The 25374-nt window shown below is 37.3% G+C and overlaps 1 protein-coding gene across 20 annotated transcripts in view; it reads right to left on the reverse strand.

The window, feature by feature from the left end:
- LOC138738942 (glycerol kinase) overlaps positions 1–24523 on the reverse strand; it is a 129338-nt gene extending 104815 nt beyond the window's left edge. For 8 of the 20 annotated variants that reach the window (XM_069890152.1, XM_069890153.1, XM_069890154.1 and 5 more), the window contains exons 1-2: positions 24052–24372; positions 1764–1837 (exon numbers count right to left, since the gene is read on the reverse strand). In XM_069890152.1, coding sequence (XP_069746253.1) covers positions 1764–1837; positions 24052–24111 — 134 coding nt within the window. In that variant the 5' untranslated portion in view covers positions 24112–24372. Of the gene's footprint in view, positions 1–1763; positions 1838–5417; positions 5543–24051; positions 24377–24401 lie in introns of those variants that run through there. The other 12 variants (XM_069890167.1, XM_069890160.1, XM_069890164.1 and 9 more) reach the window with 6 other exon arrangements.
- Between the last annotated feature and the right edge of the window lie 851 nt (positions 24524–25374).

A 25374-nucleotide genomic window follows, 5' to 3' on the forward strand; every position in this document is an offset into this window, starting at 1 on the left:
CCTAGATTCTTCTCCTCACCCTAGATTCTTCTCCTCACCCTAGATTCTTCTCCTCACCCTAGATTCTTCTCCTCACCCTAGATTCTTCTCCTCACCCTAGATTCTTCTCCTCACCCTAGATTCTTCTCCTCACCCTAGATTCTTCTCCTCACCCTAGATTCTTCTCCTCACCAACACTCTTGGGTGGAATTTACAGCAGCGATTCACCTCAGAAACCACAGAGAATACCAAAGCACCAGAATACCTCATACTTCCAGAGTGAACATGCAAAATTCACAGAGACAACACCAGATGTCAAGACTGATCCCGAGAGGCTGAGACAGCTGGTCACCCAGTGCAATCATTTTAAAGAGAACTGGTGAGGTAGAAGGGAGCAAGAGCTATTTTCTGCTGATCTAACTCCAGAAGGGCAGACTGGCCCCAAGTTGGTAATGACACTAGGTAACATCACCATCTCCTGTGCATACTTCAGGGAGACACTCAGAAGATACAGAGGTGAATGTGCTGTTTGCCAGTTTGCCTGCCCTACAAGTAACTGCACACTTCAAATGCTATAGTGGAGATCCAAATACTCTCAGTGCCCAAACCACAGGTCCAAAGATACTTGTTTGGAATGCAATTTAAAAAATAAAACACAACTTGCAAATGGTATGAACTTCTGAAGGGGAAATGGCCAAAAGACACATTACAGTCACACGTCAAAAGCAGATCACAAAACGATGAAGCTACGGGGGAAAACAGGATATTAATCAATGAGTATCTTAAGAAATAAAAATCCCAGGAGAGCAAATGAAACTTGTACAATAACCAAGTTGAATGGTTATTAGTCAAACACACAAAAATGAAGGAGGAATTCAGAGATGACCAAGGATTTTTCTGCTTGTACTATAATAACAACATCTGTAGACTTAAGGAAAATTACTTGATAATGCAATGGTTATTTTCATTAGCTCTCACTTCAGACGTTTTCATTTCTTCCATTTATAAACCACAAATGTGAAAGTGGCAGGATGTTGGTTGAGATCCTGTTAAATACACCATCTATCATTTTAAATAGTGCTTAAAAAAAGATCAGCCTAAGAGAAACCATACTGTGTACTTCAATGACCATTAGACACGTTTGTATCGCATACAATTAACATTAGTCAGTGGTTCCCAAACTCACAAGTTTTCACAACAAAATTCAGAGTTTACAGCAGAATATGAACAAAATACATTGCTGAAACTTTTTCTTGCAGTTTTCAGTGACTGTCCAATGTTCAAATAATTTAAAAGTACTTTGTGCAGCACTGGCAAAGCTAACCCATACCTGTCAAAAGTTTAAATTTTAAATTTAAATTTAGACATACAGCAGGCCATTTCGACCCATGAATCCGTGCCGCCCAATTACACCCAATTAACCTACCACTACCGGTACGCTTCAAAACTGAAGTCCTCGGGAAAATCCCACGCAGACACAGGGAGAACATGCAAACTCCTTAAAGACAACACAGGATTCGAACCCCGATCCTGATTGCTGGTGCTGTAAAGGCGTCGCGATAACCCTCCAAACCAAGCGTGCCACCCTCACAATTTCCCAATCCAAGATCCATTTCTGTCTATATTCTACTGCAGACTTATTTTATGTAATGACATCCTAAGTAATTTAATCTTTAAATGTTATGGTCATTAATATTTATTTTCCATATTTAAAACAACACTGACCAATGTAACTAACTGCTGGAAGCAAGTGAGAAAACCAAGTCTGCATCTAAGTTACTTACCCTTCTGTTGGAAAGTGTTGTGTAATTTCCACTTGATGTTGGGCAACAATCTGAGCTGTCTTGGGATTGAAGAGCTGTAAAGGAGTTGTTAAACATCTTAGTTTTCTCAAAGACCTCAATAGGCATTGAAACATACTTGCTAATTTTCAAAGCTACTGTACAACTGCAAGCATTTGCTGCCTGCTCAATTGCCTTGTGATACCCACGGGCAATGTGGAAATCAACACGAGCAAATTGAAATGCATCAGCAACTCAATACTTCAATAAATCAAACTGTAAAGAACAGTTATGATATCATCTCAAAGAGGGGTAGATGAGCCTTGTTGGAACATTAAATGAATATTTTGTGCAGACTGTGATCGATCCAACCTAGTCCCTACATGGTTAGCGTAGACGTGCAATGCCTTTACAGCGACAACAATTGGTTCGAATCCTGTACTGTCTGTAAGGAGTTTGTATGTTCTCCCTGTGTCTATATGGGTTTTCGCCAGAGGCTCCAACTTCAACCCATCGTTCGAAACATACCAGGATGGGGGCGGGGGGATGTAGGTAAATTGGGTGAAATGGGCTCATGCGCTGAAATGGCCTGAGTTATTGTATATCTAAATTAAAATAAAATCAAATAATTCAGCCAGTCACGAGTGCAATTATCCCAACGTTTGCAACTACCATGGGCTCAGAAATGTGCAACTGTGAATAATTCAACACATTTAAAACAACTCAAGAAAGAATTTGAAGAGCTAACAAAGTGCTAAAAATAATAACAAATTTACTTCCAGTACCTTATAGTGCGATAAGTAAAAATAACAATGCAGAAAATCAACTTGCCCTTACCTTGTCAAGCAAGATAACTCTATTCAAATGATTGCACAATATGGCTGACACAAAGTTTGAGGGCCAAGCGCATTTGGACCTGGGTTTTCAGCTGCACCAAGCCAAGTTCAATTGTCAAGTGATGGGTCAGTGCTGGCAGCTGACTGCCAGCTGCTCTGATTTCACTGCACACAAAGCAAGTTGGAGAGAGGCTGGGATATGCAGAAGAAAAATTGCAGTGGAAAGTATCAGAAGATACAATGGGTGAAAACTGTCAAGTTAGGATATTTGGGAAGACTACCTTTGTTCAGTGGTGGATTGGACTTGACAGTTGGAGGTGTTACCAATGGGGAAACCACAAGCGGTTTTGCCCAGCAATTGTGGGCAAAGGAGGCAGTAAGCGCAAGCTGCCAGTTGTGTGCGGGGCTAAGGACTCACGGACACACTAGTGTTATTGTAACAAAATGCACCACAAATCTGTTTCTAAAAATCTTAAACACCCAGTGCAATCAGACAAAGATGGGCCAGTGACTGCACAGGTACAGCTTGGGGGTCTCTCACAATCTGGCAGGTTTAACAAATAAATAATGGAGAAATCCTGGCAGAGCCCCTGGGGAAAACTCACGCAGACATGGGGAGAACGTACAATCTCCTTACAGACAGTGTAGGATTTGAACCCAAATCTCTGGTGCTGTTGCCTGCCTGGGGTTAATGAACGTCGTTTTAATAAGCTGGCACTGTTACAAAGCGTCAAATTTACGGTTCTATAACCAGTGACAAATTAATCATTAGGCTGAGCATTGAACCTCATGGTCTTTGTTAAGTCAGTTTAATCAGACCATGATGTCCTCAGATTTTTGGGAATGAATATTTTAAAGATGGTATCGAGATTGAACATGCCCATAGGGCTTTATGATCCAAACCCCTCCCGAACAGAATCCAAGGTCTATAATAATGAAATGTCTTCAATATCAAGTATATGAAAATTTTATTAGAGTTAGCGGCAAAATAAGGTAAAGAGAGAAAAGCGCTGCTTTTTCATCTATCCTGCTATTAGTATGGAATTATTGAAAAAAACAGAAGTTTTAATTCAATTAAGAACATTCTGTGGAAGAAAGGTTATATTTTTACATTACGTTATCTAGCCACTTTGAAGATATTTTTACAAGGCCAACAAAATCTGACTTTTTGGAATCCAGATTATGCGCGAGAATTTGTAGAAAAATTTACCAGATTTACGCCAAGAAGTTGGCAAGAATGATACTCGAACTGAAAATTATATTCTGGGGTTAGTTATTGATGGTGAGTTTGATTTTCTTTTATAGATGGACTGAGTTTCTCGAGGGAGCTGGAGGGATGGAGAAACTGGTTGCTACAGAGTCACCAGCGTGAATGTGTTTTTCTTTCATGTCCCGGACAATAGAGGGGCATAGCAGTTGTCAAGAGAATATTTGGCAGTGCTTTTGGGGGTGGGTGGGGGTCTTTTGTCTATTTCTTTTCTTTTCTACCTACTATATTTATACATGATAAATGTTGATGAAATTAGTCTTAAATTTAGGATCATGGATTTGGTGAGAAGTCAGGAATTGACATATTGTTTATTATTAAAGACCCTTTTGTGGAATAGTTTACAAGATAATTAAAAACGTATTAGTTTTAATCTGAATGGGCTCCATCACCCTATAAAAAGAAAGCGAGTTTTAACATACCTTAAAAAAATTTAAAGTAGATATAGCTTTTATACAGGAAACCCATCTGACTGAAGAACACCAGAAATTAAAGAGAGATTGGGTAGGTACAGTTGTAGCTTCACAAGGCTAGAGGGATTGCTATTTTGATACATAAAAATTTACCTATTTGATTAAAAAAAAATTCTAGACACATATGGTAGGTTTGTATTTATTAATTGTCAATTTTTTTGCAGAAATATATCTATGCCCCTAACCTTGATGATTTCTTCAATTGGATGAAGCCCAATGATAACATTTTGGTGAGGGGGGGTGGAATTTTAACTTCTGTTTAGACGCCTTGCTGGACAAGTCAACAAGAACAGTGTGAAACTCAAAATCGGAAAAGTTAACACTGTTTATTAATTAAGGATTTTAATTTGATAGATGTCTGAAGAAAGAAATATCCTAGGGAGAAAGATTATTCATTTTACTCTAATCGCCACGACACATATTCTTGGATAGATATATATACCTAGGCTTATTTCAGATCCCTCTCCATTGTATATGGTACTAAATTTAGAGGATAAAAGAGCAATAACATCGATGGAGATTTAATAACATGTTATTGAAATGAGAAGAATTTTGTCAATTTATTAGAGATCAAATAAAACAGTTTTTAATATGTAATGGTAGTTTCATGGATAATAAATTTGTTCTTTGAGATGCTCTTAAGGCTTATATTTGTGGTCAAATAATGAGTTTATCCTCTAAATTTAAAAAAAAATTATTCCAGTTGATAAATTGGAAAAAGAGATTCTAATTTTGGAGAAACAATTACATAAATGTCCGTTGCAAGAAAGGAAGAAGATTTTATTGAATAAGAAGTTACAATATAATACTTTACTGTCATCTAGAATAGAAAAGTTGCTTTTAAATAGTAAACAAAAATATTATGAATTGGGAGAACGAGCAAACAAGATCCTAGCTTGGAAATTGAGAAAGGAATGAGAATCTAGAGTAATTGCAGCTACTTGGCTTGATAAAAATTCTGTTTCGTATAATCCTCAAGACATAAATGACTCTTTTAAACAATTTTACACTAAATTATATAAATCAGAATTAAAGAAAGATGAAGACAGAATTGACCAATTTCTAGACCTAGTTAATTTACCTCAACTGGATCAGGAGGAACAGAAGATTTTGGGAACTCCATTCTCAGTTATGGAAGTTGCAAAAGTAAAAAAATTCATTACAGAATAATAAGACTCCAGACGATGATGGCTTTACCTCCGAATTCTATTAGGAATTAAAAAAATGTATTGATCCCATTTTTTGTGAAGATATTATTACAGCTAGACCAGACAGGAATTTTATCAGATTCTTTTAAAACTGCTATTAAAACAGTTATTCCAAATAAGGGTAATTATCCTCCAACAGCATCATCTCTTTCTTAAATGTAAATTACAAAATTTTAGCTAAATTATTAGCAAATAGATTGGAAAATTTCTTACCAAGATTGATTCATAGAGATCAAACAGGATTTATTAAGTACAGAAAATCAGCAGATAATGTGACTAGACTGATTACTTTGATCCACTTAGTTAAAAAAAAGGACAATCCAAGTGTTGCAGTAGTACTTGATGCAGAAAAAAGCTTTTGACAGGGTTGAACGCTTTCTTTTTAAAACACTTGCAAAATTTGGGTAAGGTCCAACATTTATAAAATGGATAAAAGCACTGTATGTTGATTCAAAGGCAAAGGTAGTGACAAATGGGGTTATGTCTGGTTTTATTTATTTGACAAGATCAAATAGAAAAGGATGCCCATTGTCCCCTGCTCTCTTTGCACTAATAATAGAACCTTTAGCAGAACTAATTCAGTCTGATCCAAATATTAAAGATTTATGAACACAAATTAAGACTATTCGCAGATGATGTGACTGTATATTTAACTGATCCGAAAGAATCGTTTGCTAATTTACAAATAAGACTACACCAATATGGTATAATATAGGGATATAAAGTAAACTGGGTCAAGAGTGAAGTGATGCCATTGACATTTGGAGATTACTTTGGATGCAAAAAAAATTAAATGGCCTGAAGAAGGAATCAAATATTTAATTAATCCATACTTAGATACCTTATGCAAGATCAATTTATGGACCATGATTTAAAAAAAAAATTGAAGATGATCTAAAACGATGGACGGAATTGCCTATTATTTTGATAGGCAGGGTGAATTGTATTAAAATGAACATCTTTCCTAGAATTCAATACTTATTTCAATCCCTCCCTATTACTATTCCTAAAATTTTTTAAAGAACTTTTTTTGAAACTTTATTTAAAGATTTTATTACATGAATAAAACAAAGAAATTACATTTAAAGAAAAAATAAAAATAAAGTAATTATTGCAACACAACATTAATAACCTAACTTAAGTCAATCTAACCCCCCACATATACGACCACTAAAAAAAACTATATATATAAAAAACCCCACCCTTCCCCCCAAAATAGTGAAGAATTAATAAAGTTAGTAATATTATATATTAAAAAAACACAAACAAAAGAAAATAACAAAAATATTAATAAAAAAAGTTATCAAATCTAAAATATCACACATAAAACATATTTAAATCAAACTTAATTGCAAGTACTTAACAAATGGAGTCCACTTCAGCTTATAAAAAGACATCTTATCTTGAATTGAAAAAGATATCTTTTCCATAATTAAACAAAACTTCATCTCTAAATACCACCTATCTAAGGTTAGTATATTTCTATCTTTCCAAGTAAGCGCTATACATTTCTTAGCCACTGCTAAGGCTAAATAGATAAAAGAAGTCTGATAATCATTTAAGCCTAAATCGATTAATGATTGCATATTCCCTAATAAAAATATATCAGGATCTAATACAACATAGATATTATATAAACTATTAAATATAGATTGAATACCTTTCCAAAACTGTTGCAATCGATCACAAAACCAAACTGTATGTAAAAAAGTATTAGCTGTCTGATCACAACAAAAACAACAATCTACCTTACTAAGACCAAACTTTTTTAATTTCTCTGGTGTTAAATATAATTGATGTATAAAATTATAATTAATCATCGCTAATCTAGCATTAATCAATTTGGGGGGAAACCGAGGATAGCACTAGATAAATTAACAGAATGGTATAAACAAGGAGGCTTACAACTGCCAAACTTTAAAAATTATTATAGAGCCGCACAATTAAGATACCTATCAGATTTTTATCAAACAAGGGAAAAGCCAGATTGGACTAGATTAGAATTAGATAAAATAGGGGAAAAGATACCTGAACACATATTATATAAATGGGATGAAAAATTGGTACAACATAGAAGTTCTCCAGTATTACATCATCTACTCAATATTTGGAAAAAGATTCATGTAGAAAGGAATAAAACAAATTACCAATTACCAAAACTAATATTGATGCAAAATAAGTTACTCCCTTTTACAATAGATAACCTTTTCTTTAGAGAATGGAAGAAAAAAGGGATCAAAAGAATAGAAAATTGTTTTTCAGGAAATAGATTATTATCCTTTGAACAAATGAAAGATAAATACAATATAACTCAAGATACAGTGCTGGCATATTACCAATTGAGATCCTACTTGAAGGACAAATTAGGAAACAGTCTGAGGCTACCAGAGGGAAGTAACTTTGAATATGTGATTACAGATACAATGATAATCAAAAGATTTATAACAAAAATGTATATTAAACTGCAAGAAAAGGAGAATAAGGAAACAAATGGTAAAACTAAACAAAAATGGGAACAAGATTTAAATATAAAGATAAAAAAGGAAACATGGGAGAAGTTATGTTCTGGAACGATGAGAAATACAATAAATACGAGGTTACGTATGATACAATGTAACTGGATACACAGGCTATACATTACACCTCAAAAGTTAAATAAATGGGACCTAACAGTATCTGATAGATGTTTTCGATGTAAAAAAGAAATGGGAACAACAATTCATGCAATCTGGACATGTGAGAAAGTAGAAAAATTTTGGGAAGATCTAAACCAAATATTAAATAAAATTACAGAAAACAATATACCAAAAAATCCAGAGATCTTCCTCCTAAGTAACATAAAAAAAACAAAGAATTTGGAATTGATTTGGATGGTGCACAAAAAAGATTTGTTAAGATAGCTCTATAGCCATAGCAAAAAAATGTATTATGCCAACCTGGAAATTGGAAGATAATTTGAAAATACAACAATGGTATATAGAAATGAATAAATGTATTCCATTAGAAAAAATAACATATAGTTTAAGAAATAATATTGAAATATTTGAACAAATATGGGAGCCTTACATGAAACACAATAGAGAAAACCTACCGGGGACATTCACTACCTAAATTAACGAAAGGAGAAGGAAATGAAAAGAACTGACTCAGTGGAATTTCTTGTTTATTTTTATTGAATGACAACATTGTTTGACTGGTTTAATGTATCCTAGATTTTGTACTTTAAATGGACGAGGGGGGGGGAGGTAGGGAGGGTGGGATGGGAGGAGGGAGGGGGGGAGAAAATGGCACTGTATATATTTGAAAAGGAAAAAGTATGTATCATGGTCAATGTGGTTTATGGTGTGGAAAAAAAAATAAAAAAATAAAAAAAATCAATTTCCGAATACTATTCTGACAAATTTCCATCCAAGCTTCTTCAGCTATTATAGAACCTAAATCTTTTTCCCATTTCAACTTATCTTTATCCCAGTCTGTCTTATTTTCATTTTCTAGTAAAATACAATATAAATCTGATAAGTTTTTTGGTATGTAAAGTACATATTTCTCAAAACTAGTTTCAGGCAATAAAATCATATGTCGGCCACATACCTGTTTTACAAATGATCTTAACTGATAATATACAAATACAGAATTTCCACTAATACCAAATTTCCTTTGTAATTCCTCAAAAGAACAAAAACATCCTTCAAAAAAACAATCTGATAAATTTTTTATTCCTTTCCCATTGTTTCAAAGTAACATTGGAGACTGTAAAGGGAACAAGTTGATTATTATATAATGGTAATTGCCCAGACCATTTATTTTTAAGCCCCAATTTATTAAGTTTACTTGTCCATAAATTCAGTAGATATTTCAATTTTGGTACATCATAAGTTCGTAATAAATTTTTATTCCATCGAAACAAAAACTCATGTGGAAATTTTTCTAAAATAACTGCCATTTCTATCTTTGCCCAACTAGGTGGGTCCTCCGTATTCAATATTGCACTAAGAAATTTAAATTGAGTTGCCTCATAATAATGTTGAAAATTCGGTAATCTCAAACCTCCAAATTGAAAATCCCACATCAACTTTCTCATTGCTACCCTCGGAAATTTTCCCTTCCATAAAAAAATCTCTAACTAATCCTTAAAAATCCTTAAAAAAACTTTAAAAAAAAAATAAGGAATTGATTGAAACAAATACTGTATCCGAGGAAAAATATTCATTTTTATAGTGTTAATCCTCCCCAATAAACCTAAAGGTAAATCCTTCCACCTAATCAAATCTAACTTAATCTTTTTTTATTAAAGGAAGATAATTGATTGAATATAAATCTTGATATTCTGTATTAACATTAATTCCTAAATATTTAATTTGTTTAGTCCACTTCAAATTTATAATATTTTTATATATTGAATAATCATCTTTACAAATTGACAAAATTTCACTTTTAGCCCAATTTACCTTATAACCAGATAAATGACCATAATTTTCTAAAGATTCTTGAATTGCTGATAAAGAAATATCAGGATCCACCAAATATAAGACATCATCAGCAAATAAATTAATCTTATATTCCTCATTCAAAACTCTCATACCCTTAACATTTTCATTTTGACATATTAATTGGGCCAGACGTTCAATGACTATGGCAAATAAAGCAGGTGACAATGGACATCCTTGCCTAGTAGATCTTGTTAAATCAAAGGATTCTGAAATCTGCCCATTGGTAGCAACTATTATATAAAGCCTTTATCAATCTAATAAACGAGGAACCAAAACAAAATTTCTCAAGTACTTTAAAACTTCCATTCCACTCTATCAAAAGCCTTTTCTGCATCCAACAAAACCACTATTGGATAATTCATTTGAGATTTAGATTTGTTTAACAAAGTTATTAAATGCAAAATATTATCAGATGCATATCTATTTTTTATAAATCCTGTTTGGTCTTTATGTATTATTTTAGGTAAATATTGAGCTAATCTATTAGCCATAACTTTAGCTACAATTTTATAATCCACATTTAACAACGATATTGGTCGATAAGAAGAAACCTGTAAAGGATCTTTATCTTTTTTTTGTATAACTGTAATTATAGCATTAGAACAAGATTCAGGTAATTGAAAAGTTTTATAAATTTGCTGTATTACATCCTTATAAATAGAAGATATATCGACATAAAAAGTTTTATAAAACTCTATAGAAAACCCATCTTCACCAGGTGCCTTTCCATTTGGCATATCTCTTATTGCCATTTCAATTTCATTTTCTGTAAAAGATTTATCCAACTCTTGTCTATCTTCTTGATTCAGTTGTGGCAATTCAATATTTTTCAAAAAAGAATCTATTGCATCTTCAGTTACATCTTTACATTCTGAAGTATATAACTTTTTATAAAAATTACAAAATTCCTCATTAATTTCTTTTTGTCTAAAAGTAATGCCCGATTTCTTTCTAATTGCTGGTATAATCCTAGATAATTGTTCTTTTTTCAACTGCCATGAAAGGACTTTATGAGCTTTCTCACCCCATTCATAAAACTTATGTTTAGTTCGATTCATTAAACATTCAAACCAATATGTTTGTAATTCATTATATTTAAATTTTAAATTAGTTAACTTTTGCATTTCAGTAGGATTTTTTTGAAATTCTTTTTCAGTAACAGTTATCTTTTTCTCTAAATCTTCAATCTCTAATTCTCTCTTTCTTTACTTTAGAAGCATAACTCATAATTTGACCTCGTAAAAAGGCTTTCATTGCATCCCATAAAACAAAATGACTAGAAACAGAATTAATATTATTACTAACAAAAACCTCAATTTGTTTTTTTAAATAACTGATAAATTCTGGTTTTTGTAATAACTAAAATCTCCATTAAATCTCCATCTTGGGGTTCTCTGAACATCTTGCGAACTCTGATATTCTAATAATAGTAATGAATGATCTGAAACCAACCTTGCCTTATAATCCATAAATATAACTCTATCTTGCAAATGCGTTGAAATTAAAAAATAATCAATTCTTGAAAAAGAATTATGGGGTGAAGAGTAAAAAGAAAAATCTTTCTCTGTAGGATTAAATCTTCGCCAAATATCAACTAAATTCAAATCTGTCATCATGTTAGTCACTTGCACTGCCATTTTAGATTTCTTAATTGCTCTTGGATACTTGTCCAATAAAGGCTCCAATACCACATTTAAATCTCCCCCAATCATCACATTAGAATTTGCTTGTCCAAGTAATAAAGACATATCCACAACAAAAGCTGTATCATCAACATTTAGAGCATAAACATCAAGCAAAGTCCAAGCCTCGTTAAAGATTGTACAATTCAATTTTAATAGTCTTCCACCATTTTTCTGTTCATTCTGTAACTGAAATGGTAGATTCTTGCGCACCAAAATTGCCACTCCTTTTGCCTTTGAATTAAATGAAGAATAAAAAACTTGTCCAACCCATTCACGTTTAAGTTTCAAATGTTCCTTAAATCCGTTAAATGAGTTTCCTGCAAAAAAGCCACATCAACTTTTAATTTTTTTAAGTAAGCAAGTACTTTCTTATGCTTCATAGGATTATTTAAACTCTGAACATTAAGAGAAGCAAACTTTAATTTAGACATTTCTTACAACAACAGAACAAGAAAAAAAAACAAGAAAAAAAGAGAAAAAACCCTCCCTTTATCCCCTCTTAAAACTACAACAAAAAAAAATAAAGAAAAGAAACTTCACTCCTTAATCCAAAAATTAATAAAAAAAAACAGGCAAGAGGTTACGACTACCTCCTCCTGTCTAAAACGCATAATGCGGTAACTCCCACAAAATATTGGGTGTGAGATAACTCACACGTAGCTGACGACTTCTGGAAAATAATGCCCACCCAGTTCCCTCTCCTAACTCCCATTTCACATGAAACTATCATCATTATCTAAATCTTCGAGAAAAATTTTTTTTTACTTAATCAGCTTTGTCACTTCGACCACCATTGCTTCCATTTCTTCTTGAAATTCGGTTCCCGTCTTGCGTCTCCACTCTCTTCGGAGACCGTGGAGGACTATGTCGTTCCTGGAATTGTGTAATTGGTAACAGTTGAGCAAAGTCCATAGCTTCTTTAGGATTATCAAAAAATTTTGGTTGATATCCATCCTGAAAAATCTTCAATACTACAGGGTATCTAAATGTTGCTTTATATCCTTTTTTCCATAACACTTCTTTCACAGAATTAAATTCACGTTTTTGAGACATAATTTCCTGACTCAAATCTGGATAAAAAAAACGATTGTTCTGGACCATCAAAGGAGATTTGCTTTGTTGAGCATTTCTAATAGCCACACGCAAAATTGTCTCTCTATCATAATAGTTTAGACAACGGACCAGAACAGGTCTTGGATTCTGTCCTGAAAAAGGTTTTCTTCTCAAAGCTCGATGAGCACGTTCCAGTATTAAACCATCCGGGAACTTATCTTGTCCTAAAACTTGAGGGATCCAATCAGTAAAGAATTTTCTTGGATCTGGTCCTTCTATATCTTCGGGCAAACCAATAATTTTTACGTTGTTTCGTCTAGACTGATTCTCCAAATAATCAACCTTTTTCGCTAAATTTTTATTCTGAATTTGTAAAGTTTCAATTGTTTTATTTACGTCTTGTATTTGGTCTTGTACCTCAACTATACCTTGGTCACAAACATCAAGTCTTTCATTTGTTTCAAGCTTAAAAGCTCCATAATCAACATCTGTAGAGTATTAATGTCTACCAAGGTATTAAGCTTGGTATTAACTTGAACCAAAGATTTACCTAACTCTTTGATTGAAGAAGATAACTTAAATTCAAGATTCTTAATAAGCATATCAACTGGAATAGATTCAGGTACAATAGGATCCTGCTGTTTCTGAATAACCAGAGGGTCTTCTAATCCTTCCCTTAGTTTAACTGCTTTTCTTGCAGTATGACTCCATGTAGAAACCCCTGCCACAACCTCCTCAGCAATATCAGAAGACTGGTATTCAGGGTTATCCATATTACATCAAGGGCCTTCATTACATCGAGATCTATTGAAGTCTTCATAACTGGTGGTGCATTTCGCAGCGCCACCGCTACATCGATCGGTGGACGTCTCTTTAAAGTCAGGTCTTCAGCTGGCGGCGTCCCAGCTGTTTCAGCTGTCAAAAGTTCAGTGACAGCGCTCATAGCGGGCGTTGATTGAAATACACGCGCCTAGCTAGCCCTTTGTTCCAAAGGCTGCCGGGCGCCATCTTTAAAGAGCCCTACCGATACAGAGCGGAGCTCCTTTGCCGAATTCTGCACTTCTCCTCTTGGATCCATTTCATGCTGAGTCCTGGCTTTTTGTAAACAGGTAGGCTCAGATAACTTCAGGAAATGTAATTTCTTAGCGATCTGTTTCCGTTTTCTTTTACTTTTTTTCAGCAATTGTACCATTAGAAGCTAGTTTAACACCTCTAACTACATAAACTTTTTAAAAAGTTTCAACGGGCACTTATAGACAAAACAATAACAAAGAGTCAGGAGAGGACTGGAAGGCATGTCTGTTCCCTTATGCCATCTTGCCACGCCCCCTTAAGAACTTAAATAAAATCATCAGAAAGCTTTTGTGGAAAGGTAGATGTCCAGAATTTCCATTGAAAAGCTTACTTGGAGATATAAACTAGGTGGTTTGCAATTACCCAGTTTTGAGTATTATTATATTGCTACGTAATTAAGATTTCTCTCTTTTTTTTGAAAGGGGAAGAAAAGATGCTTGGGTAAATGCCGAACTGTATCAAATATATGCACAAAATTTTGAAGAAATATACAAATGGAGCAAAGATTTATTGAGAGAGGAAATCAGATACACCAATACTACGAAATTTGATGGGAACATGGCATAAAGTGCATAAATTAATAGGAGTGAAAGGATATGGTTTAGCTAATATGCTGATAGTATAAAACAGATTGATGCCCTTTATAATAAATAATAAAAGTTTTACAGAATGGTCAAAGATACAAGGGTTATTAAAGATGGGTTTCAGGATCATTTGAATAATTAAAAACTAGATATGGATGATCAAATAATACTATTTTTGGATATTTTCTGTTAAAGGCTTTCTTACAAGATAATCTATCTATTCTATATTCATTACCTCCTAAAGATGAGATTGAAAATGCAGTTACCAATCTGTACTTGAAACATTTTATATCGGTTATGTACTTCTTGTTAATTTTAGAAGGAACTAATAAAAAAGATTTATTTAAATCTAAGCATAGATGGAAAATTGATTTAGACCAGATTATTACTGATAAAAAATGGACCCAGATATGTTTTGATAGTATGCAATATTACTAATTACTATAATGTTCGATATAGAATGGTTCAGTATAACTTCTAGCACCAGTTATATTTAACTGCACAAAAACTGAATAAATTAAACTCTGAACATGATTCAGTCTTAAATTAAATTAGTTTTGAACAAATTTAATGGATATTTTGCAACAGATAATAGGGATTCCACTTCCACGAGATCCCATGTTAGTTCTACTTGGTGATTTTACAAGGATTGACCCAAGTACTCGTCTGGAGTGGTTTCAGAGGGACTTTTTGAAAATTGCACTAGTAGCAGCTAAAAAATGTATTGCAACTACATGGAAGTTAGAAGGAAATTTAACTATGGATTGATCACATACTGAAATGAGAAGCTGCATACCTTGGGAGAAAGTTACTTATAATCAATGAAATAAATTTGATTTCCTTATATGCAAAAGATTGGGGATTGTCTTTTTTTAAAGATATTTTGTAAAATCCTGACCTCACCTTCACCTTGGAGCATTATATCATATTTTTAGTATTGTTAAGAATGAACAATTAGTTTTTATAATAGTGTAGAATATATTTGTTCCATAATTTTAGTAATGTGAGTAGCATTTAGTATTTTATAGACCTGTGAACTTTGTTTATATAAGAATAATAGTATTTTTTAAAAATGATGTTAATGTATTAGCTATGTTTTCTTCATCTTCATTCTTAAACATTTTTCTTTTCCTTGAGGGGGTTTCTATTTTTTGTGGGAGGGGATAAGATATCTATCAAATTTTTTTATTTTGGAATATGTACAATGGAATATGTGTGTTGATAAATAAAAGTTTTTCAAAAAAAGGAAACACATTGTCTTCTTCACAAATTTTGTAAAAATACCGGACAAAGTTTGGCAATAAAGGCTGCTTTGTGAAATTATACACAAGGTTAGCAAAGATATGACAAAAACCTGGCATCTCCCTGGTCCAATTGTTGGCAACATCAAGGATGTCGATGTTTAACCATCAACATGGGAGAGATTAAAAGGGCTGTAACAAGACAAAGGTAGCATTACTATCCAAGAGATAAAAATCAGGAACTCTCAGCTACTTCGCCCAACATCTATTACTGAGAAAACATTGGAATTCAATATTCAGGAGATTGAGGATACCAAAACAATTGCCCCCCAAAGCCTGAGGAGCCACTGAATATCATATTTCTGCTCTCTCAATACCTTCTGATGCCTCTAGTCCAGTGGTTTTCAAGCTTTTTCTTTCCATTCACATACCATTTTAAGTAATCCTTATGCTATAGATACTGTGATAAGTAAGGAATTACTTAAGGTGGTATGTGAGTACGACAAAGAAGGTTGAGAACCACTGCTCTAGACCCAATAGTAACTGAAATATTTTGCTTGAGAATTGTCATTGGCTCATTTCTTTGGAGTTATGAAACCACGCACATAATGAGTCAAACAGGTACAATTAAAATCGTGGTTTCAGCCTTTTTCTTTCCACTCACATCCCATCTTAAGTAATCCCTTACTAATCACAGAGCACTGATAGCATAGGGATTACTTGAGGTGGTTTGTGAGTGGAAAGAAAAAGTTTGAAAACTACTGATCTAGTGTCTCAATTTCTATCAGCGACTTAGCATCCACAGCCTTCACTTCAGGAAGGACGCCAGTCTTCAGTCAATTCAATGTGTCTCACATTACACAATATCAAGCCACGTGGACATTCCGCAAATGTGATCAAGACTTCATCACATCTCCGGCCAAGTTGCTCCACTGCAGCAACAACTTTGGCATCTCCTAAAATAAAAGTGTTGATCAAACATGACCTATTCCCATCTTTAAAAATCCCCATTCAATCATCATTAGCTCAGGTAAAGAAGTTTCTTCTCAGTTTAATACAAAATGATTGGATCATTATCCAATGTCAGTCATTTCGTTGTCAACTCACTAGCCAAAGGAATTAGCCTCTCAATTTGTGTCGATCTTTTCACAAATTTGCATTAAATGTGACCTATCATCCCTTTGAACTTGAGACTTCAGGCACATTCTAATCAACTTATGCTCATTCAACAACCCTCCCAGTGCATGAATCAACCTTTACGACATCAAGTGCAATGTTCAAGGTTCCATTTATTGTCATGTGATAATACTTTAAAATGTAATATACTTGATGTACTTCAACTTTTGTCTGCCTTAAGAGTCACCATGAGCATTGCCCAGCACCCTTAACAGCAAGAGAAAGAGAAATTAAGAGAGTCCCTTCAGAGACACCGAGTGACCACGGATTCGCCTCCAGCGTTCCCACGACTGCTGCAGCTGCACTGACTCCTAATCAAACCATTGGCAACTCGAGGTCCAGGTCCAAACCACTGAGACAATCAGGAAGATTTCAGCAGCCGAGGCCCTTTGAGAGTCTTTCTTATCCTCAGCATTCTCTGGAATTCCCATTCCAATAACTGGTTCCCATGAGCCAGTCTCTAGCAGCCCACAGCCTCTGTGGGTCCTTTGACCACAAGTTGCTAGCACTCTGTGTGAATCCTTCGACTACAAGTTCACCCACAGCCTACATGGGTCCTTCAGCTCAATGGTCCATTTCCATGGTCACCTTCCCTGTAGGAACATCTTCTATGCTTCTCCTTCTCAACAAAGGGTGTTTTCCCCATTTCTGATGCCCTGTGCCATTCCAATGCTCCCCCAGAACCTGCTACCCCTCACCACAGGCACTGCCATCTTACGCATAGACAACCATGGCTTCAGGATTTAAAATAAAACACTCCATTGACTCCTTTAACAGGCTATTTAACACCTGTATGGAGCCACTTGCAGTAGAACCCTGCAGAACAACACTGTCTCCATTCCTCCGGGACCGTACCCTGTGCAATGAGACATCTTTCCATGCCAAGTCTCAAAGTCCGGTATAATTTCAGCAAATCTTATCAAGTTCATTATGCAACTTTACTTTTTATAATGCACAAAAAACATCACCCCAACCTAAAAAATGCTTTATAAATCTCACTTGAAATATATTCTGAATTTTTTTCCCAACAAGTGAACTTGTTCATTTCACACACTATTGCCTACTTTTAACTCAATTTTTCATCTATTTTATGTTCCATGTCATTTTTGGGGGGAATTTTTTATTAATCATAATAAATCATACAATAAAAGTACAATAAAATACGTGATATTTTACCCCATACAATCCCCCACCCTCCTCCTCTAAACTACCCCAAAAGAAAGAAAGAAAAGGAGATCAAATAACATAAAAACCTTTAATTATTTGCCATGGTTTGGGATAACACCATCAATATGTGGGAGAAAAAATATTAATGATTCAACCGCATATATTCCAGATAGACTCCAAGTTTTAACTAAAAAGGAATAATTATTACGTAAATTATATGTTATCTTTTCCAATGGAATACCAGATCTCATTTCCAAATGCCATAGTTACCATGTCATTCTCATTGTATATATACCCATTCAATTTTGACTTGCTAACAGAACAGGATACATTGTCAAGTCAACTTTATTTATCATTCATACCATACACGCACGATAGTACGAGATAGCATTTCTCCAGGACCATGGAGAATATATATACCAAGATGCAAGTTAGGAAAGCAGTTAACACATTAAAATATTAAGGTATTAAGACATATACACTGAAAATCCATGGCACACTATCCACATCTGCACTGGGAACTCAGGAGCTTGTTGGTTTGGGAGATAAAGATATTGGCCACTCTGGACATAAGAGCCTGAGTGCTACAATACCTCCTGCCAGATGGCAGAAGAGAGAATAGTTTACATGTGGGATGTGTGGAGTCTTTCACAATGTTTATTGCCTTCCACCTGCATCGAGTGTAGTAGATGTCCTTCTTTTCCACTGACTTCACTATCCTCTGCAGGGTCTTGTGGTCCGAGGTGGTGATGCAGTTTCACAGGATGTTCCCAATATATGCTCTGTAGAATGTAGTGAGGGTGGACTTTCCTCAGCCTTTGCAGGAAGTCGAGGCGCTGCTGGGCTTTCTTGGCATGGAGCTGGTGATAAGGGACCAGGAGAGAGTATCCACCAGATGCACGCAGAGGAACTTGATACTCTTGACGTCCTCAATGGTAGAGCTGTCAATGGTCAGGGGAGCGTGATCTCTCAGGGCCCTCAATAACCACCTCTTTTGATTTTTTTTAAGAGGAAAAAACTGCACTCAGTCCTCTTTGGAGCTTATTGATGCTGATTGTAAATAGCCCTCCATCTATTTTCAACAAATTAGTTTTCTTTCTGAAAAGAGTTCATTTTATATAAAAATGCAGGTCTCAAAATTAATTCCTGATGAACATGTCTGTATACTACTCGCCAGTTCTGTATTGTATGGCTGCTTTCACTCTGTCCCTCAGTCAATTTTGCACTCATGCTGTTTACATTGTTGCTTTAATTCCACAGTCAACAATTCAGAGAGCAAATTCTATTCTACACGACCAGTACAACAAACAGCCTTTTGAAAGTCCATAAGAACATGAATTGTCGAACTTGAATCAAATGACCTCACAGCAAGAGTTTTGGACTACGGTCAAAATGCTGGCAAACTGCACAATCCCATTTAGATACACAAGAATCTCTGCAGATACTGGGTTGAGTTCAATGCACCGACAGGCTGGAGAAGCTCAGGTCACGCAGCATCTATATGAACATATTATCACCTGCTGAGTTTCCCCAGCACATTTGTGCATCTTAATCCAATTTATAACCATTTTATTGGAAGAGATCTGTTTCTCAGCAAGTGTTCTGTCTGTGATTGGCTTAATAGGTTTGAAAATCCTGGCAATATATATTTTAAGAGAACCCTGATGGTTATGTGACATACAACTCTTTTTTTTTAAATTAAAAGAATATTTTCACTCAATGCCTGTTCTCTACCCACCCTCCTGCCATGGTGCACAACTCTTGACAAGAAACAGCAATAAAGTTTTGGGGAGATTACGAGTCCTCCAGATAGCTGAGAGGATTAGCTATAGGCAGCTCTAGTTTTGATCATTTCAGCTTCTGTTAAGTACATTTAAACATAATCAATGGATATTTAGATGCCATCATAGGAAATGAGATCAACCAGGAGAGGAGATGAGAGACACTTGATTTCACTGAACAGACTCCAGGAGCTGGAGGAAATCCATCTGACTGTTCCTGATGGCCAATGTAGTTTTTCACAGTGCAGTTAGAAATATTTGTTAAATCTAAAGGTTTGGGCAAGGTAGACCTCGACGGGGGAAATGCATGTTCATGGGCAGAACAAGAGAAGAGCAGCAGTGGTGCTCATAGAACTCAATGGGATGGAATTGCACAAGTGACCACGCCACTTTCTAGCCCAGTGGTTCTCAACCTTTTTCTTCCCACTCACATCCCACTTTAAGTATTCCCTAGGCCACAGGTTCTCTGGGATGGCTTCGGGTGGTGTGTGGGTGGGAAGAAAAAGTTTGAAAACCACTGTTTTAATCGTCTCTCACTAACTCGTTATGTGCACGGTTTCAAGCTCCAAAGCAAATGGGCCAATGACAATTTTTCTCCAGCAAAATATTTCAGTAACAATTGGGTCTAGAGCAGTAAAAATAAAGAAACTCACCATCACCAACAAGATCACGAGGAATGATGTTTACTTATTAGTGTATCGAAGCAAATATACATTTTCACACACAAACATTGGTGAATGTACATTTGGTTCATTACATCACGCAAAGGCCAGAGAGGCTGGATGCTTGCCTGCCCCCACTTGTCACGTACCCTGACAGCAAACCTGAGCCCTCTCGTGTCAGACACATGTGGCCGACCTTGGCTAACTTTGCCAGTAACCATAATCTTATCACAATAATGCCAGATATTTAAATGATACTAAATATCACAGCCATTTCAAAATACTCCGTGTAACATTCCAGCTGCGAATAATGTAGTGTTTTAAAAGCATCATGACTGCTCATCAAAGCCAGTATATTGCTTACAATAGTTTCCCAAAGAGGGGAGAGTTGAGATATCACTGACACACAAAAAGAACCATAGGACATTACAGTGCAGAACCAGGCCCCTTTGGCCCTTCTAGCCTGCGCCAAACCATTTTTTTTTGCCTAGTGCCACTGATCTGCATGCAGTCCATAGTGCTCCATAACCTCTCCCATCCTTATCCTGTCCAAATCCTTCTTGTGTTAAAATTGAGCTCACATTCACCACTTCAGCTGGCAGCTCGTTCCACACACCACTCACTCTCTGTGTGAAGAAGTTCCCCCTAAACTTTTCCCCTTTCACTCTTAACCCATGTCCTCTGGTTTGTATCTTACTGACCATCAGTGGAAAAAGCTTATCTACGGTTACTGCCACCCCTTCATAATTGTAAATAACTCCATCAAATCTCCCCTCATTTTTTGATGATCCAGGGAATAAAGTCCTAACCTGTTTAACCTTTGCCAGTAACTCAGTTCCTGCAAATGAAAGCGATCTCTAAATAGCATTAATGAAGCAATACAATTCAACAACCCAAAAAGAGCATGGTGACATTTAAAATAGCAGCAGCATTTATTTCCATATTTTTAAAATTGGATTCTGGTCAAGGAGTGCAGTGCTGCTCCGGAACCTCATTGGGCCGCTCCGGCACTTCACCAGGCCGCTTCGAGACCTCACAGGCCCATTCAGGGCGGCGGCAGCTCAATGCAGAATCAATGGCTGTCTTCGTTACCCATAATCCCCACGCAGCTGAAATCACTCTACCAATGTCAGGAAAACACGCATGCCTGTGCCCCCACCGCTTCGCCGCCCCCCTCCTCCAATGACTTCATAGTCCTACAGTTCGCTGTCAATAATTTAACACCAAATACAACATGGAGGCCACCAAGGCCAGGTCTCGCCTGACCTCCTTATCGCCATCTTTGATGGGCTCTGACACCTAAAAAACTTGCACTGCACCCTGATTCTGGGGTACCATTAAAAGGCACTTTCTCTGGATTTTCAGTCTCAGCTGCTGACTACCAGTCTTTGGACGTAATCACTCTGCTGCCACATATTAAAAGTTGAAGGGATATTTCTGCAATGTCCCACGTCCACTGAACTCTTGGACTCTATACTTCAGAAGAATTTTATTTTACAATAATTTTGGTGACAAAACAACCCAATGTTGCACAATTTTGACCATTTTACCAATTAGTAATACTACAGTTCTGCATCACTTTGAAAGATTAAAAATAAGTGAGTCCATAATCGATTTCAGGACTTAACAACAAATTTCATCGACAGGTACAGAGAAGGATTTACCATTTGAATACATATGTCACACTAGAGATATGGTAAGAGGAACAATACTCAAAATATAAAAGTTCCTCAAACTCTCTGCTTTCCTCCTTTTTAGTGCATTTATTGACCACGGCTTGTTACAGGAAAATGGGTGCTTTGATTTATTCACAGTAATATTTTCTTTGGCTATCCCGTGCAGAGCTTAAATGACTGAATACTGACAACATGACAGTGGTTAGCCCAATGCTGTTCCAGCACCAGTGATCAGGACCCAGGATCAAATCCTATACTATCTGTAAGGAGTTTGTATGTTCTCTCCATGTTTGTGTGGGTTTCCTCCACGTGCTCTGGGTTCTTCCCACTGTTCAAAACGTACTGGATCAAACGTAATAGATCAATTGGACTGGATGGCATGGGCTCGTGGGCTGAAATGGTCTGTTACTGTGCTGTAAGACTAATATAATTTTTTTAAAAAATTCCAAGAGATCTTAAGTGTTTATTTTAGGTGAATCAGACAGCTCCAAAGGCCGGGTTTTGGAAGGGCAGGTCCACTTATTCACATGCCCTCTACACTAGTTTAACTATGAGGGTTCCTCATAGTTATGGAGGTTTGGATCTGGGCTCAGGTTGCTGAAGGTTTGAACTAAGCTGGAGTCTTGTGCGACTGCAGAGGCTGCGGGAGCACTGGAAGCAAATCCACCATCAGTGATTCTGAGGGGACTCACCTTTGCTTCTCTTTCTCTGACTGCAAGGGGTGTCGGGCAATACTAATGACTGAATCTTTATGGTGGACGAATGGCATTTTCGTGTATAATTACATTAATGTTTTCTTACATGACAATGAAGTGTATCTGATCTTTTCTTTTCTAAGCAATCCATCATAAATCTTAACTATTGAATTCTCTCAATAACTCTTTGGTAACCACTCTATCTAAATCGGTATTCTCCACCTCACAACCCTTCAAAACAGACCACATTCCTGAATTATTTTGGAAAATTCTGCATCACAACCTACTCTAATTCATCCAAGAACCCATGCCCCTCATCCAAGGCACAACCCACTATTGTTTGGTTTTTTTTGGCAACTCCTCTTGGAACTTCAGGACAGGACAAAGAAAAAAAATCAGTCTGCAACCGGCCACTGACCAGGCGGTCACGTCAAAAACAACTTGTACCGAGCATTTTGTGAAACATGCCTGACAACTTGGACTGAGGCCAGGTCAAATCGGGAACAGAACGTTATGGAAGTCGGTCAGTGAAAAACTCCTATGGGTTCCAATAGTCAAGAGTTTGGAAAAGTTGCATCACGATTAACTTGAAAAGGACTTTTAACCAAAAAATACTTGCAGCAGGATGCACATCAGACCTGCTGGTGAGGTCTGCTGAGATTTTCCCGTACCTTATAAAGGGACCTGTTGAGCCAAGTTTCTATTCTTATCGTGCTCACACGGTAGCGCTTCTTCAGGACCACAGAGCACTTTACATAAATATAAGTTCGAACAGAAGTTACACTGAAATATTAAGATGTATACAGTACCCTATCCACAAATGTTCTGGGAATTCTGGAATCTGATGGCTTGGGGGGGGGGGGGGGTGGGACTGTTCCCCCATCTGGACAAGGGCCCGAGTTTCTCCAGCTTTAGCCGCTTTCAGGTAGCCACGATGCCCAACTGTAAAGCCGCCTCTTCTACCCCAATGCGGCTGTCGGGAGAACCCGGGCAGGAGGAGCACTTCCCTAACCCTCCTCCTGGAGGTATAATCTCCAGCTCGGAGAATCCCCCCCCTCCCTTTGCACCTGAAAGCAGCAGCGGGACTACGACTCCGGCCACGGTCCGCAGGAGCCAGCGTTCGCTCGGACGCGGCTCTCCTGCAGCCGGCACGTTCAGGTGACAGGAAGGCGTCTTCTCCGCGGCCACCTGAACTCCCCCAGTGTGCCGGCGCGTCCGAGCACCTGAAAGCGGCTTTTGTGTCTTGACTTCAACCACGGTGTCTGCAGATCGACTGGTGACATTAATGCTGCTGTGAGTAGGTCCCCGTCATGTATCTTCACAGCTCGAATGCGGCTTGAGAATGGAGAGACCCGAGCAGCAGTGGGGAGGCGGTGAACGTTGCAGCCCACGGTGGGATCCTGCTGCCACTCTGCGCTCCCATCACATGCACCAGTGTGGGAAGCGAGTCATGCTTCAGAGCCGCAGGCAACTTCTGGGGACGTGCGGCGCCGGAGCCCGGGCTGAGAGCTGGACTCGACCCCGCTCGGCAGGGGACCTGCATGGCCACGGCGGGCCGAACGGGCGTACTCACCAAAAACCTAGAGGAGCTGGTACCCTGGTCAATTGCCCCGACCAAAGTCCCCATGGTCAACCCGCAGCCTAGCAGCGCGGGCACGTCACCGCCTTTGTGACGCGCTCCCTCTTCCACCGCTCGCGTCTCACCGCGGCGTACCCTCCCCGCCCCGCCCACTCGGCGCCGCAGCCAATGAGGCGAAAGATCCTGGCGCCGCCGCGGCTCCCCACCCACACGCGCTGGACCAATCAGTGTGGCGGCAAGCTGATTGGTCGCGGGCGCCCAGGCAGACCCAGACGGTCAGGAGGAGGATGTGGAAAGCTGCGCAGACGGCACCCTTGGTTGGCATTGGCCTACAGAGCAATGATAAATGAGCATGACACGCTGAGGAGATCAACTTGTGCAAAACCTAGAGCATTTTAAGGGGTCAAACGTAGTTACATTGTTGATCACTTGAATTCATGTGCTGCTTGAAAGACAAAAAGGTGGTAGTGTTGGAAGATGAAGGGAAGCTCCAGATGATTTGGGGCTTCTCCAAATTGGAGTGGCCAAGATCAGAGCAGAGAAGAAGGACAGCATGAGAGCACGGCGACTAGGAGTTTGGAGTCAAGCTTGATCAGTGAAATTCATGCCTGACCTCCCCAACCTGGAGAACACAGGATCAGTGGCAGGAAAACTCACATGCTAAATTAAACGTAATGCACTATACATCGAAATGTCTACTGTGGTTCCAATTGTGGAATTGGAAGATGGACAGGAATGAACATTCTTGGGAGGATTGGAAAAAAAAACACTCACTGTCTGTGCTCTAATAGCTCAGTGGTTAGAGCACTGGTCTTGTAAATCAGGGGTCGCGAGTTTCATTCCTCACTGGGCCCTCCTCTCTGTGAGGGGCACTGGACAAAGTGGCGACTCTGTCTGCCTTATGGTAGACAAAGTTAAAGAATTTCAATAACATCAAAATAATGGAAACCTTACCTTTACCTGTTGT

The sequence above is a fragment of the Narcine bancroftii genome, chromosome 7, assembly GCF_036971445.1.
Source record: "Narcine bancroftii isolate sNarBan1 chromosome 7, sNarBan1.hap1, whole genome shotgun sequence".
Classification (NCBI taxonomy): Eukaryota; Metazoa; Chordata; class Chondrichthyes; order Torpediniformes; family Narcinidae; genus Narcine; species Narcine bancroftii.